The sequence below is a fragment of the Gossypium hirsutum genome, chromosome D13, assembly GCF_007990345.1.
Source record: "Gossypium hirsutum isolate 1008001.06 chromosome D13, Gossypium_hirsutum_v2.1, whole genome shotgun sequence".
Lineage (NCBI taxonomy): Eukaryota > Viridiplantae > Streptophyta > Magnoliopsida > Malvales > Malvaceae > Gossypium > Gossypium hirsutum.
In genome coordinates, this window is record NC_053449.1 from 47,558,172 (window position 1) to 47,574,349 (window position 16,178).

Here is a 16,178-nt window from a genome sequence, read left to right on the forward strand (position 1 = left end):
AAATAATTACTTATATATTTCTAATTTTTGTTTCAATTTATATAATTATTTTAATTATTATGGCAAGCTGATGAATCATGGTCATCATTCGACCTCCCAACCGACTATTGATTCAAAATTGGAAGGTGACACATCAATGGCTAATTAAGTGGCATTATTATAAATGGGTCAAATCAATAATACAATCAAATTAGATCTTCACTTTTCCATTTATGTACCAAAAAACCTTTTATAATCTAACCATTTAATTCATTTATTTAAATATGAATCAAAGAATCAAGGTTTTGTTTTATAATATTTTTAGATTGAGGGAATTCCATATGGGAAACTCAAAATAGTTTAAATTATATTTATTATTAATAAACAAACTTAACTATGTTGTTTCCCACATTTAATTCAAAATAATATAATTTTTATTAAAAAACTATAATTTTCATCATTTTTTAACACAAATAACTTTCCTTTATTATTATTATTATTATATATTTTTAATATTAATTCTAATATTTATTACGTGTGAATCCAGCAGTAGCTACCCCTCTTTAATATGATCATTGAGTTTCTTTTTTCTTAAACTAAAAAATGAATTTTTATTTTTATTTTTTTAATTACTTCAAATTCAATTTCTTTTCCATTTCATAAAGCTATGGTTGCTTTTTAACAATTATGTTCTGAAGCAGCTGACAACAAAAACTCCGAGATTTCATTAGTTTCAATTTTATTTTATTTTTGTTTTTTCTGTCTGAAAAAAAAAACAGAGCTTTCTCCTTTCTTATTTTTCTCTCTTTTGATGATTCTTAAGCATAAATTTTCTAACTTTAAGCTATAAAGAGAGCAAGAAGGGGAAATCAAGTAGAACTAGAGCTTTATTTAGTTGAAGGTTCAGTTTTTGCTGACGAAAAATTTTCTTCTTTATATTCCCTTTTTGTTAATTTGTGAGAAAGGATAGACAAAATGAGCAATACTCATCAGGAAGCTATAAAGCAATTTCTGTCTTTGATGGGAAATGGTGAGATTTAAGTATATAATAAGATTGATTTTTTTTATCTTCCCTTTCTTGGGTTTCTCTTCCTTTGATCTGCAAATCACTAACAATTTTTCTTTCTGCTAATTTTATTTTTGTAAAATTGGACTTACAGTTGACGAGAAATTGAACGACACATTTCAGGTTAGTTTTTTTTTTGTGTGTGTGTGGGGGGGGGGGAATTCTTTTATTTGTCTTTGTACTTGGATGCTGAGATAAGGGGCTGACGATAAGAAATAGGAACTCATATATAACTTTAGTAATAATTTGCCAAGTTTTTCTAGTAACTAGGTTTTGTGCTGTGGACTTGATCCGATTGCTTGCCTTTTTGCAATTTCATTGTTTAGGAGGTTCATGTTCTTTGCTGGTTCTGATCTATCTCTTGCTTGATTTATCTCAGTTAAATGTTCTTTGTTCTCTGAAATTGTAGTAGATTTGATTTGGAGCTTTGTCTGTTGTAACTGTTTTACTAGTTTCCATGGTCGATGTTGCTCTGATTCATTTTTCTTGATATACACGACACATTTTGGACATAGTAAATGGGGTGTGATCCCTCAAAACCCTCTAAATAAATGGAAAAAACTTGGAAAAATTAATATACACGTGGCAGGTTTGAAACACTCATCCTACTCTGGGTAAGTTGCATAGTTGTGGAAATTGGTAGCTTAGTTGGTACTTGCTAGTTTAAATCTTTTTGAATTGTAAGATCATCGTTAAGGATTTGCGGATTTGATATTAACCATACAATCTGTAGATGAAAATTTTACAAGTGCCACACAATATCTAGAGCCATATGTATTGGTATAGATAAACAAAATGCAGATGATATGATTTTCCTTCCCAGTAAGCCTACTTTGTATAGATATTTGAGCTGTTATGAAGAAGTTTTGTTTATATGTACCTGTTTTTATGGACTTGTGTGGATCAGATGGATGAATACAGCATTTTAAATCCGTCTTTTATGCTATGATCTGCCAAAAGTTTAGTTTAAAGTTGAATCCCTTGGTCTGCAGAACATGCACCATGGGTATCCAACTGAAACTCTAGCGCGGTTTCTGAAAGCGAGAGATTGGGATGTTCCGAAAGCCTATAAAATGGTGAGATTCCTCGGATGCACTTAAGCAGTAATAAAATTTGGGGACCAAAGATTTCTTCTTATTTTTTTCCCCATTTTCCAATTTATTAATTCCTAGTTTGTGCCTGCTCCAGTTAATTGATTGCTTACAATGGAGAATACAGAATGAGATTGACAACATATTATCAGTGAGTTTTTCTGATTATAAACTAATTGATTCCTATTTTTTATCAGCTTATACTGCAAAACCATGCTGTTGAAACAGCATGATTTATTGTGGAAATTGGCAATCTTTGAGATAATTGATTTACTTTGTTTGATTATATAGAAACCAATTATTCCCGCTGACTTATATAGAGCAGTGCGAGATTCTCAGCTTGTAGGATTATCTGGTTACTCGAAAGAGGTATTTACTCTTTTCATTAGGAATTATCTTGATATTCGTATTTATTTTGATTGCCCTGCTAGTGGATTTTGTGACTCATATTTGTTTGGAAATTTTTTGTTACATTCGAAAGTGGTTCCATGGTGATTAACTGGCTTATGCCTTTCGACATTTCCAGGGTCTTCCTGTCATTGCTATCGGTGTTGGGCTTAGCACATATGATAAAGCATCCGTAAGGGCATTTGAACTGTTTAACTTTAAACTCTGCACTGAGACTATAGAATCTGGTTTGATGCTTAAAACTGCTTTGAAATAAATCTTCCGAAGACTTGCTATTGAGCTTTTAAGTGGCAATATGATTCTTTGAAACATTATCTTGGTATAACTTATTAGAAGAACAGAAGTTATATTCTTTTTCTGAAATGCACTAGATTCAACTGTTTAATTCAGGGCATCAGATACTTGAAGTTCACTATTTTCTCCCAGAAATTGACTGTTGCCATACAATGATTCCACACTCAATTTTCTTCTTGCGGACTTGTTCCATTAATAAGTTGTGCCATGGTGGAAAGCATCTTTTTGCTATGTTGCTTTGACTCTTTATTTTTCTTGAAGTCTTCATTTTCAACACATATCTGAAAGTGGGTATATACAGATATCTGACACTCACACCCAAGTCCGAATAACATAGTCTTTTTGCACTTCCAGATGCATGTGTATACTTCAGCTTGCTGTGTATGGAGTTATTTCGGTGATACTTAAATTTGTAAATCTTTTGTGTTCTAGGTGAATTACTATGTACAGTCACACATTCAAATGAATGAATATAGAGATCGTGTAGTATTGGTGAGTATGGACTGTGTCAATTTGATGTTTCTTGCTTTACTTACGTACCTACTTTTTATATTGTCTAACATATTGCTTTTATTACAGCCTGCGGCCACACAGAAGTATGGAAAACATATTAGCACATGTTTGAAGGTATTAGATATGACTGGCTTGAAGCTTTCGGCATTAAACCAAATAAAGGTATGTTTTTAGTATCATATCACACGTGCTCCTTACCATCTCTTTAGCTTAATTTCTCTTTCTCAACCTAGCATCATTAACCATCAACTTAATCGCTTATTTGATTTCAATGTAATTAGATCAATGTTAGTGATTTATCTATTCCTATTTTAATAGCATTACACATAAGTCTAAATGTTGCTCCTAAGTAAATAAATGAAAATGACCAAGAATTTCTGCTCATTACTGTGCCAACTCTCCTCTATGTAATACTGGTCGGTCTCACTGGTTGCTTGCTGATGCAGCTACTGACTACTATATCAACAATTGATGACTTAAATTATCCAGAGAAGACGGAGACATATTATATTGTCAATGCACCATACATATTTTCGGCATGTTGGAAGGTTTTTATATTTTGTAACTTTCTTCATCTCTCAGCTTACTTCTACAAAAAAAGTAGAATTCTAATGCTTTTCTGGAAATGTTGACAGGCTGTAAAACCTCTGTTGCAAGAAAGGACGAAGAGGAAAATTCAGGTGCTTCAAGGTTGCGGAAGGGACGAGTTACTCAAAGTAAGAAAAACACATCCTTGCATGTTTGTAAGACTCTTTTGAAAGCATATTTTCGTTTTAAAATGTCAGCAATACTTGTCCTTTCAGATGCACTTTCCATTTTTATTTTTGGTGCAAAACCTCAGCCCAGGAATAGGTAAAGGGGCTGCAAAATGTTGGGACTTGAATCTCTAATCGGCTGAATACCACCTCTTATTGGTGGTTGTATGAACTAAGAAAGCTAAGTTTCGGGTTTCATATATGCCTTTTCCTTGCACTCATGTTGAAATCACCACTTCGATTCGCAAGTCCACTATTTCATATCAAGCTCCCATAATGTGAAGGGTATTGTAGTTTGTCTTTAGTTTGCATTCAATCATATTCGACTATTAGTCCTTTCAATTTTACAAAAGTTCTTTTGAACTCACTTTTCTTTCCCCCGACCCAACTAAACTTCCTTTTGTAATTTTGAATTCTATTTCAATATGATGTATGAAAAGATAGCTTGATTGAATTACTTCTCTCGGTAGTTCCTCTTAATGAATATGGATAATTCAAATAACTTCACCACTCAATTGGTTTTCTCGTGTGATTTTGCGGAGCAAGCCGTTTTGTTTGTTCTTACTACATATGATATGTTCATTCTGACCATGCAGGTAATGGATTATTCATCCCTGCCACATTTTTGTCGAAAAGAGGGTTCCGGATCATCACGGAACAGAAGCAATGGAACCATAGATAATTGTTTCTCATTAGACCACTCCTACCATCAACAACTTTACAATTACATAAGGCATCAAGCTAATCTTATAGAGAGTGGTAGGCCAATCAAACAGGGATCAGTTCACGTAGAATTTCCCGAGCCAGATCCAGAAGATACCAAGATTGCAAAGACCATCGAATCTGAGTTTCAGAGGCTTGCAGACCAAAATGGTATTTGCAACTCCCTAAATGGGCTTAAAGTAAATGGTGACTAGATCCTACGATACTACTGATTTCATAAATTGTTGCCAATATGTTACTTGAGAGTCAGCACTTAGACCGGAAAAGGTTAAATCAACATTAGAATGAGAGGCTTTTTGGTCTTTCAATTATCAAATGTAATAGCAGAGCTTTCTTGCATCGGGTTGAATCCGGTGCTGTTTTAGCAGACAGCGACTAATTTGATGTAACTCAATATGCCACCTTCTCAGGGTGGATAATAGCTCATTATTTTACCAAATTTTCTGTAGGATGCATGGCATTGCTTCTGGAATAATTTTCTTGTCAGCGTTCTCTGAATATTTGCTCAAACATAGTTGCTTTAATGGGGAAATTGCTGCTTTGAGGAAGCACCCATTCTTACATTTGATAGTTCAAAAGTTATCTTACATGGTACATTCAGTTCTGATAAATATTTGAAAGCTTTCAGGAAGGCTAATTAGATGCAGAATTAACCGAAAGGGAGCTAGGTCAATAAACTATTCAGTGTCAATTCTGATATTTTTAGCCGAGCCGATCTATTGATGGAGATCTGGTTGACTGCAATGTTCACACAGACTTCTCACCAGGCCAATATGATGGAGATCCGCTGTCGATTTGGTTGTTTCTTTGATTCAATATACTGACTGGCTTTTCGAAGATGGATGACTTCGATTTTTCTAACTTTTGAACCTGAACAATTTTGTCCGGTGGGTTCTGTTTTTGTTTTCTGCCATGCTGTGGGGATGATTCTGGTAGAATCTGTGCTGTTACTTTGGCTGCTTTCTTCTGTTCCCTTTCACGCCATCTTTGGAGCTCTCCTTCCACTGCCATCTTCGCTGCTTCAGCCACCTCTGCCCTCTTCAAAGCATCCATGTTTGCGGCCTTCACGTCTTCAATCTCTTTCTGAATCGCCTCAATCCTCTCGAGAGCCTCATTTTCACTAGCCTTTACTGCTTCTACCCGAGCCATGGCAGCCTTTACTTTCATTTCAGCTATATTATTCGACTCCTCAGCCGTATGGCTCAAAGACTCGAATTCTTCCCTAGAGATGGTGATATCAGCTCCACATTCTGGGGTTGAAGCACGGGCAGCATTTATTCTCTCGGAAAGCATCTTTATCTGATCAAGTGCCCGTGTCTCAGCTTCTTTTGCAGCTTCATTTTCTTCAGAAACATTTCTCAACTTCTTATCTGCTTCCTTGAGCCTAACTCTTGAGGCTTCAGCTTCCAACTTCAACTTCTCAGTTTCCTTCTTCATCTCTTCTGCTTCTCGTTGTGTGCCTTCCGTTTCAACAGATAGCTGTTGGAGGGTTGAAATCATTTCTTCGTAGGCTCCTCTTGTTTTGGATTCCTCTGCAAGGAAAACTTCAAGATCATATTTACTTCTCCGAAGCTTGACATGCAGATTCCCTGCAATGGACTCTGTTTCCGCTTCCTTCTCCTTCAGTTCCGAATGCTCTTTCTTCACATTCTCTAGTTCGACCTTAAGAGACTCCACCAAATTCCTCAACAAGTTTTCCTTGTTAATGACTTTTTGCTGTGATCCTTTAGCACCATCGAGCTCTGAAGTAACAGCTTGCACGGACTCCAGATCAGAAGCCTTCGCATTTTTAATCTGTTTCTGCAAATCCGCAATCTGATAGACAGTTTCGCACAGTTTTGCCTCAAGATTTCTTGCAAGTTCAATGTCAGATTCGTTCTTTAAAGCAAGCAACCTCTTTGTGGACTCTTCAAGCTTAGCTTTATATAATTGCCTCTGGGTATCCTTTTCGGCATATGTTTTAGCTTGTTCTTTCTGTATTTCAAGAGATGCAAGCTTAACATTTCCGATCGATTCCTGTACAGCTGAAATCTCCCTGGAGAGTGCTCCAACCTTTTCAATGTTAACATTAACTGCGTGTTCAGCTTCTCCTGCTCGGTTGAAAGCAGCAATTTTTGCTTCTAAGGATGCATCACGTTCCTTGCGAGCCTTGCTCAGTTCTTGTTTTGCAGCATAAAGTTCGGTAATCACGGTTGTGTATTGTTCATTCGCAGTCTCCAAGTCTTGGCTCCTAGCACCATTGGTTCCAGGGAGATCACCGGAATTTGTTTCTTCAAACTGCTTTGCCTGATCCTTTGCAGCTTCTGTAGCCTTGATCACAGAATTCTTTGATTCGTTGGCAGTTTTGAGTTTGTGAGTCAGTTCCTCGACTGTTGTTTGAGCCCTTTCGAGATCTTCAAGTGCTTGAGACTTAGTTGTCTCGGCATTTTCGAGGCGCCCCTTAAATTTGTTCAATACGTTTTGAGCCAGGCGAAGCTGAGTCTCTTTTGCCAACACTCTCTGCAGCTCAACGACAAATACATCCGAAAAAGATAAGATTTAAATGTTACCGAACACGCAGTTCCCCTGCAATCAGTCCTTGAAGATAGAATCACGTAGTTCATACTTAGGCAATGGAAATACTAATAAATATCATATCCGAGTCTCGAAAATTTAATACCTCTGCAGGGCGAGCTTTTGCTGCTTTCATGGTGGGGTTTTCCCCAGAGAAAGTAGCTTCACTGAAACGAGTGACAGCATCTTTAACTGTTGTAAAAGGTGCACTCGTGTCTACTTCTCCGACCTCCACTTTTGGAGAGACGGTGGCACTTGAGCGTCCCATTGCGACCATTGCGTTTTGCTTGTTTATTCTCTCTGGCATGAATCAGGTAAAGGAAACTGTACTCTTAAACAAACTGTGTTTCTCCTATATGGCCTACTGATTCTTCGGCATTATTACAAATCTCCGCTTTGACGTGTCGATAGAACAAGTTGTCAATCTGCCGGTAAAAGTCCTCGGAAAATTCAAAGGGCTGTCAGGTTCAGAAGCAAAATGAGGGAGCTTATTGTATAAATCTGCCCTACATTAAGCAAATAATACCTTAATATAAGCTTCATGTCATGTTTACAATAAACAACTAATACGCATGGAAATGCTGTCATATTTGTGTCTTTTCGTCTTTGTATAAATCATCAAGATTTCGACATAAAATAACCTTGTCAATAATGTCAAGTCCTTAAAAGCTTTAATGTTTTTCCCCAGAAATTCAAGCCAACAAAACCCTATTTGAGCATCAAAGAAAGATATTTTCTTTCAAAATTTTCTATAATTCAACAACATTACAAAATTGACATCTCAAGAAATGTCACCTTATTTAAAAAAGCTCATCAAAAGGTCAAAAATTAATCAATCTTCAAATCCTCATGATCATCTTGTTTGATCTTCATACTTTTCATTCTTTCATTAAAATACCCTTTTAATCTTTCAATTAAGAGACCAAAACCCACCAAGAAAAATTCCAAACTTCGACAATAATCTCCCAAGAAATTTCTCCGATCAGTGAGGGGCGAACACTGTTTCCTTGTATTGAAAGAGGTAGACAAGTGAGGGTTAGCTTTGCACTTTAGGACAGTAATGCCTTACAATGAAAGGATGGTTTTGTCTGAAACATACAAGCAAGATTAGAAAAGAAATGGTGAAGGCCATGTTAATGTCTTTGCCTGATGACAATAGTGACAAATGTCAAAAGAATTTTGGTTATGATCCCAAATCCAAATGATTGTAGTTACTCTTTTTAGTTCCGAAATTCGTGTATTTAGTTTTATATTTTTATAAAAGAATTAATATTTTATGTATTCACATGTTTAAAAACTGATACAAATGCATGGATTAAGATATGGAGTATATTCATGTTATGATACCCAAAAAGAAAAAAATACAAATAGACGGAAAATATCAAAATATCAGTGATACCTTTTCTCATATCCAAACACGAATATCTCTTCTGCTTGGCTTGCTTGCCAGGAAATGCCAATAAACAAACACGGTTGCAGTAAAGATTGGAGCAGACGATGAATCATAGGTGGTGTTTTATCCAAGGCACTCCATTATTGAATTTCTTGCCAAGAAAGTATGGCAGCAGAAAAATAGTGCAGCCAGCAACCCATAGATGGTTGTCGAAAGCTTCGCAAAAGGATGAAATATCTATCAATTATTCCAAAAAAATTATATAAAAGAAGGCATCGATCCATCAGGAAAGAGACGTTGAGGAACAAATGAGTTTAAAGAAAGCCGGGCTTGAATGTGGTTGCGAACATAGATAGAAAAAAAGCTTTAGGAGGACCAACAAGCTAAAGAACTGTATATGGTCGGGCTACTCGTTCAAACACGAAGGTTCGCTTGAAATTTGAGAAAATTAGGACAAAATATTATACTAAAAAAATAGGCTTCAACAAAAAATTAGGTCATTTTAAAATATGAGTCAAGCTTAAGCCTTAAATTTTCAAGACCAACCCAACCCATTTTAAAGTTAGTAATGTTTTAGGTTATGTTATTTTTATATATTATGTAATTTATAACACATAAAAATTAAATCTATAATAACATATAATACTACTAGTATGATGTAAAAATTGTTAGGGTGTCTATATGTAAAACTTTAATAAATAAAAATATATAAAATTATTAAATATTAAATTAATAATATTATAAATATATTTTTAAATAATATGGGTAGATTTAAAATGGGCTTATGTTATCCATTTATAAATATGGATATGCTTGGGCAAAATTTTAGACTCATATTTTAGGTCGGGCCGGACTGGGCTTAGGCAAACATAAGGTGTGCTAATATAATGCATAAGCCCAACCCATGAACACTTTTAAATAAAATCAACCTATTTTATCATTCCCCATACTGTTGGTAATAATAGTCATCAAATTATTGCCTCCAAATCAACTACACTTTTAGACGTGACTTTCACATGCTCTAAAAGTTCCACCATGCAATTAAGATTTCAACCATCCACCTATATATATATATATGGTTGTTGATGTACTAACGTAAGTGAGTAATTTTATGTGAGGGTCAAAAAAATTATAAAAGTTTGAAGTTTAAAACCACAATTGTGTGACATGTTATCTAGTGTTGTCAATAATTGGTATCAGAATCTTAGTGAAGAAGTGTTAATTTTTATTATTAGAGATTATTCGTGGTTCCTCGGTTATAGTATATAAGTGTAGTTGAATGAAACTATATGTCTAGGAAAGATTTGGGAATGGGAATTTATGTAGAAATCGCAATACAAGATTGCTGAATGCAAACCGTTATGTGCGAAACTCTAGGCCTTAAAGAGGGAACACTACGATGTTCAAGCATCAAGGTTAGGAATGGGCAAATGGATAGGGAAAATGGATTGCCTGCTAGATACTGTCATACGGGGTTGCTGAGTGCAAATCGTGATGTGCGAAGCTCCGAGCCTTGCAGAAGGGACATTTTGGCTTTCGATCATTAAGGCTAAATGAGAAATGGAATGATATCGACTGGTCCTTCAGGGTGACACTATGACAACAGTAATTAGGTTTCTTATAGCAACACCACGACGGTGGTCAGTAGGATTTATGGGGCGACACCGCGACGGCAATAAGGTCTTATGAGGCGATAGCTCAAAAGAGGTCTAATGTGTAATACTATAGTTCGGCTATGAAAACCAATATAGTCCACCGGGACAGTAAACATGAGGTATTCCGTTGGGACAGTAAACATGGGGACATCCACAAAGACATTAAATATGGGATTTTAGGTGTAAGACTGTAACTCGACTATGGCAACCAACAGAGTCCACTAGAACATTCACATGAGACCATACTAAGTGAGACCATAGCTCGACCATGGCATCATGTATAGACCGCCAAAAAAGGATGAACTCAAAAGTTGACATGAAAAGGTAATGGAGGTCAAGGTACGACTCGGCCAGAAGAGAGCGCGTGAATGGGGAAAATCAAATATTCCTAAACATGTAAGAATAAGGAAAAATGGGTAGAAAAGTTTGATGTGGTAGGTAAACCTCTTAAAGAGGATTTATGGTGTCAAGTTATGGAGAATTCACGAGTACGAGGCTACAGATTTTTGGTGAATAACCTTGAAATGGAAGATATAAATATATGATTGAGCAGAACCTAAAGGTCCACAGATAAAGGTCAGCCAAAGCCAGACAAGTTCGCCAAAGCCCATACAGAGGTTAAGTCACTCAGGCTAATAGAAGAAGGAGGTCGCCAGGGACTAACTTGGGAGGACAGTTCGTCAAAAACAATAGAGGTTAAGAATCCGAAACTCGAGGAAGTAAATGAAAGACAACTAACAATAGACATTGGAATTCACATCCAAGGTTGTGAAGAAAAAAGAAAGTTGGGTTGAGGTGGAATCAGTCCTGTATCACTAAAAGACTGTTACCTTAAAGGACTACGTGTATGTCTCAGATAGAGAATGAGTTCGCAATGGTAAACTACGAAAAATGGGGGCATTGATCTCGTAGGTGAAATCTACGGAAGGTTAAGAGTATACAAGGTGTTTAAATTCTCTACTTTAAATTTTTATCTCTTAGAAATTTTGAAACATGATTGCTACCTTATTTCATCGAATCCCGCTAAGTTCATCAGAACTTGCTATTGTACTGCCTTGGCTACAAGGTTAAAAATTAATATAAAGGTTGTATGAGAGGACTAAGCCAGACTCCGCCAAATTAAGGAAAAAGAGAGTGATAGCTATAACGTGCGTATAGAGGGGCACTCCTAGAGGCTACACCTCGGAGGTTTAGTCAAAGTCATGGAATTTTAAAGTTTTAAATTCAAAATTTTAAATATGGTTGTAAGGCAGTAACTTTTAGAATATGTATATGATACTATAGTTTAATGTGTATATTAAACAGTTGAAAATGAAATAAGATTTGATTCAGATATGTTAGCCAAATATTCAAGTCTTTCTATCATCTAGTACTTGGACTTGGTGATCGAGTCGAGCCTAGGGTGTTAAAATCCAGGGGCATTTTTGTCCAAAATTTTGGGTTGTAATCAAATATTAAAAGTTACTTTTGGTTGAGAACTGAAGAGAGGTTGTTCACTTTACTTTCTTTTCATCTTTTTAGCTTTCTAGTTAGCTTTTTCCTTTCTAGGGTTTAGTTTCAAGCTTTTTCTAGTTTTAATGTTAGCTAGTTAGTTAGTTTTTACTATAGCTTGGTTTTATTTACACTTTAGTACTCCAACTCTCTTTGTATTTTCAGTTTAATCCATAGTCATTAATATAGCTCAACTCCATTTTCTTTTCTTAGATAAAAATATGAACTTTAGTGTTATTTTTAACCACCATTGTTCTCACATTCATCTTCTCCAAGCAACTATCAAGAAAATTTTAAGATTTCTTTAACCGTCTTTTTGTGCTTATTTTAATGCATGATTTGAATGTATATTAGGTTGTTGCTTGTATGGAAATGATAATGAGTAGCTAAATTTATGGTGGTTGGTTGATGGAAATGTTGTTTGGTTAGTTATTTGTATAAGGACTGAATTGAATAAACTTTAAAACTTAGAGTTGGCACCTTTAAGGGAACATATAGATAGGTGATCGAGAGGAGATCTTATTGAGCATCAACTCGTTTATCACGAGTTAGTTTAATGAAATCAAGAGATAAACCAGACTAAATTGTCTAATTTGGTAAAATGATGACCGGAAGGTAAATTTGAGCTAATTAGAAGTTTAAGCTTCTTAGATCCCTAACTAAAAGACCAATCGGCAACATAGAAGTCAACCAACCACTGTCGTTTATTAAATTGTTAAGTTCATAGTTTTATGGTTTTACAATTTGGTCCTTGTTAGTGTTAGGTAGTTCCCCTTAGCTTTATTAACTCTAATAATGAATTACCGTAAAATAGAAATTAACGAGTAGTTAGCTAGACTTTTTTGTTGTATGCTTGTCAATGAGGAATCACTTAGTCCCCAAACTCTTTTGGGTTTAATCCTTGGAATACTCGAGTATTTATTGTAACACTATAAATATTACAACTCGACCTGTCACACTTGCAGTACACCATTACATAGTCGTTACAATTGACTATTAGTTTCATTATATGCATCTAGTAATTAATGTGTATGTAGTAAATTCATGTATCTTAGATAAATACATTCATGCAACTAGATTTCTTAAACTCATCCATTTAAACATACCGATTACATACACATATTCATGACATCACATTATCCTCCTAAATTTGTTTTAAAGAAGAAAAACCCAAAAACGTAAATTTATTTTTTTTAATTAAAATTTCTTGTTGCAATTATTGCCTTAGTTTCATGCAAATCTTATTCCTTTTCTTTTTGACATTCACAGTTTGGATCTTTTTGTGAGTTATTTTCATATTTTCCTGCATTTTCTTAGACATTATCACACTAATAGATCATTCAATTGTAATTCTAATTCACCCTTTTTCTTTTTTTCTTCAATAAATCTGGGTTTTCCTTTGAAAATTTCCTAGTATCAAAAGGTTTTTATGATGATGGAGCGTTTTAATTTGAAGAGAAAGAAAAACGAAGTGAAAACTCTCTGGGACTGAAATTTAATGACATGTTGTGGAGAAAATCTTTTAAGAAACCTGTTATTGTTTGTGGAGAAAATCTTTTAAGAAGATATTTTTTATTTAAACTTATTCGTTTATCAAGTTGCATAATTGGGATTCATTGACATTGTAAATTGCAGATGAAAATCGGATTCCTTGAATTTGTAGCTGTTAATTGATTGCATCATTGTGTAGCTTAAATGCAGTGTTTGAAATTAGATTCACGATCACTAAAGAGGAATGCTTTTCTCATGATGTTAAGTATGAAGGAGATAATATTCATGTGTCATTCGTCGTCATTAAAGTTAATTCGGGTTGGCCTTCCACTCATGAGGGTGTTGATCTGGTGGTAAGCTTCCTCTTTCTTTATTACATTCGATTCCATATGTTTTGTTTTGATCTGGATAAGTTGGATTCCAAGAATGGGGTCATAAAAGCTTATACTTACCAAAGTCTCATCGAGTGTTGTAATATTGATCAGGTGAAGGGACCTTCAGGTGATCAGATTCACGTTACTCGTGACAGGATAAGTGAGAAATTCTCGTTTCTTGCTAATAAATGTTAGAGTAGTTACTAAAATAGTTAAAACTGTTATAGTCAAGAACGGTTGTTAGCTGTTAGTTGACTGTTAGTATGTTAACATCAGTTACGTTAGTTACGTTATGCAATTTTCTATAAATGCATGGTCTCTGCATGCATTGAATAAGATGAAGAGAAGATTATTTCTTTCTCTTTGTGTTTTGTTCAATAGTTTAACATGGTATCAGAGGTCAATTGATTCCTGGTGTTTTTCACTTGAATATTGCTGATCATAAGCAGTATGGCTTCCGGTTCTGTTGATGGCGTTGTCGATAGTAAGTTCTTTTCTACAAAAAAGATTAGCGTTTTTCTTGATGATAGCAACTATTTGCTATGGCGACAGCAGGTACTCTTGGCAGTAAAAGCACATAGGCTTCAACGCTTCTTGGATGAGCATCAAGATCCTCCCAATTAGTTTCTTTCTGATGGCAGTGGTGATCGTTGTGAGAATCCGGAGTTTGTGCACTTTGAGCAACAGGACAGTGCGCTTGCATCATGGTTACTATCTTCTATCAGTTCATCTGTTCTCCCTCACCTTATAGGCATGGATACAAGTGCGAAGATCTGGAAGGCCGTTGTCACGCTGTATGGCAGTAAAACAACTTCCAAGTTGATGTTTTGTCGACGGACGTTGCACTCCCAGCGCAAGGGTGAGCTGAGTATGAAAGAATTCTTGGTCAAGATAAAAGGATGTTGCGATCATCTTGCTAGCTGTGGTGAGATTATTAGTGAGCATGAACACATCACTGCAATATTAAATGGTCTTTCTCCCGACTATGAGTCTGTTGTTACTATTGTTACGTCAAGCCAGGTGCCGTACACAGTTCAAGGAGTTACATCCATGCTTCTGGATGCTGAAGCTCGGCAACAGCTTGTGAGTACTGAAGTCTCTAGTTCTGCAAACATGGTGTCTCATCAATCGTCCGATTCTACAGGTTCAAATGGTTCGGTTCCTGTCTATCAACCTACGTCTACAGTTCGAGGGCAAATGTCAGGGCGTAGGCGAGGCCGTTCTTCTCATTCAAAGATTCAATGTCAGTTGTGTGGGAAGCCTGGTCATCTTGTTGATCGCTGTTATCATAGGTTTGACTCGTCCTACAAGAGTAACAACTACAGGCCTCCTCCACAAGCAAATGTTTGCATGGTTGGGTCAAGTCCTTCAGGTACACCCTGGTTCCCCTCACAACCTCAATGGAGTTCACCAGGTTGGTGTTTTCCCACTCAACCATCATCTGTTTGGAATAATCCGTTTGTTGGTAGCCCTTCACAACAGGTTCCAATGCCTTCTTCTGGTGCGACAACAGCCCTACCTCAGGCATATGTAGCAACACCTGACACTATAGCTGATAATTCCTGGTACCCAGACTCAGGTGCCACACATCATTTAACAAATTCAGCTAGTTCTATTGGTGATAGTGAATCATTTAAAGGACCAGGTAAGGTGTTTGTTGGAAATGGATCAGCTTTACCTGTTTTGTCTACTGGAAAATCATTCTTACTTACACACTCTCGACCTTTGTACATGCGATCCTTGTTGCTCGTTCCTGGAATTACTAAGAACCTCTTATCTGTATCCAAGTTTGCTAAAGACAATCAGGTCATGTTTGAATTTTTTCCTAATCAGTGCCAGGTGCGTGATTTGAAGACAAGGAAGGTTTTACTTCGAGGCTCCATTCAGCATGGGTTGTACAGACTTCATATTAATCAGCCTACTAGAGCTCCTGTTCTGTCCAAGTCTGCTCAGTGCTTCTCAACTAGTGTCAGACTTCCTCTTAGTGTCTGGCACTATCGCTTAGGACACCCATGTCGGGCTAAACTTACAAAAGAACTTATACGATGTAATGTACAGTTTTCTGATAACAATAAATTTGTTGATTGTGTTGCATGTCATCTTGGTAAGGAATGTAAGCTTCCATTTCAAAAATCAAACACTACATATACATCTCCTCTTCAACTGGTTGTGGCAGATGTTTGGGGACCAGCTCCAGTTACTTCTAATGGTTTTCGGTATTATGTTGCCTTCACTGATGCCTATTCTCGGTATACCTGGCTGTATTTTCTGAAGAACAAATCAGATGTTTAAACTGTGTTTCCACAGTTTCATCGACAAATTGAGAGAATACTTGGTACAAAACTCAAGTTTTTACAAACGGATGGGGGAGGGGAGTTTCAGGCATTGAAAA

The 16,178-nt window shown here is 36.0% G+C and overlaps 2 protein-coding genes across 3 annotated transcripts; one reads left to right on the forward strand and one right to left on the reverse strand.

Annotated features, from left to right (window-relative positions):
• Window positions 1-577: 577 nt before the first annotated feature.
• Window positions 578-5,377, forward strand: LOC107920331 (phosphatidylinositol/phosphatidylcholine transfer protein SFH9). Of its 2 annotated transcripts, none has more exons than XM_016849989.2 (11): window positions 578-1,009; window positions 1,140-1,168; window positions 2,038-2,121; window positions 2,234-2,287; window positions 2,428-2,505; window positions 2,663-2,716; window positions 3,271-3,330; window positions 3,418-3,513; window positions 3,798-3,899; window positions 3,987-4,067; window positions 4,703-5,377. In XM_016849989.2, exons 1-11 carry the CDS (start codon window positions 955-957, stop codon window positions 5,021-5,023), a joined length of 1,014 nt encoding a protein of 337 aa, XP_016705478.1. In that variant the 5' UTR covers window positions 578-954; the 3' UTR covers window positions 5,024-5,377. The 2 variants fall into 2 exon arrangements, with proteins under 2 accessions (XP_016705478.1, XP_016705479.1); XM_016849990.2 differs by having other exon boundaries at window positions 615-1,009; window positions 1,953-2,121.
• Window positions 5,378-5,501: 124 nt separating this feature from the next.
• Window positions 5,502-8,352, reverse strand: LOC107920332 (WEB family protein At5g55860). The gene is made up of 2 exons (XM_016849991.2): window positions 7,489-8,352; window positions 5,502-7,328 (listed from the first exon to the last, which is right to left on the reverse strand). Exons 1-2 carry the CDS (start codon window positions 7,687-7,689, stop codon window positions 5,577-5,579), a joined length of 1,953 nt encoding a protein of 650 aa, XP_016705480.1. The 5' UTR covers window positions 7,690-8,352; the 3' UTR covers window positions 5,502-5,576.
• Between the last annotated feature and the right edge of the window lie 7,826 nt (window positions 8,353-16,178).

Coding starts and splice junctions, on each gene's coding strand:
- LOC107920331 (XM_016849989.2), top strand. CDS start 955: ATGAGCAATACTCATCAGGAAGCTATAAAGCAATTTCTGTCTTTGATG. Junction 2,506..2,662: donor TATCTGGTTACTCGAAAGAG/GTATTTACTCTT, acceptor CGACATTTCCAG/GGTCTTCCTGTCATTGCTAT. Junction 3,514..3,797: donor CGGCATTAAACCAAATAAAG/GTATGTTTTTAG, acceptor TTGCTGATGCAG/CTACTGACTACTATATCAAC.
- LOC107920332 (XM_016849991.2), bottom strand. CDS start 7,689: ATGCCAGAGAGAATAAACAAGCAAAACGCAATGGTCGCAATGGGACGC. Junction 7,329..7,488: donor CAAAAGCTCGCCCTGCAGAG/GTATTAAATTTT, acceptor GTTGAGCTGCAG/AGAGTGTTGGCAAAAGAGAC.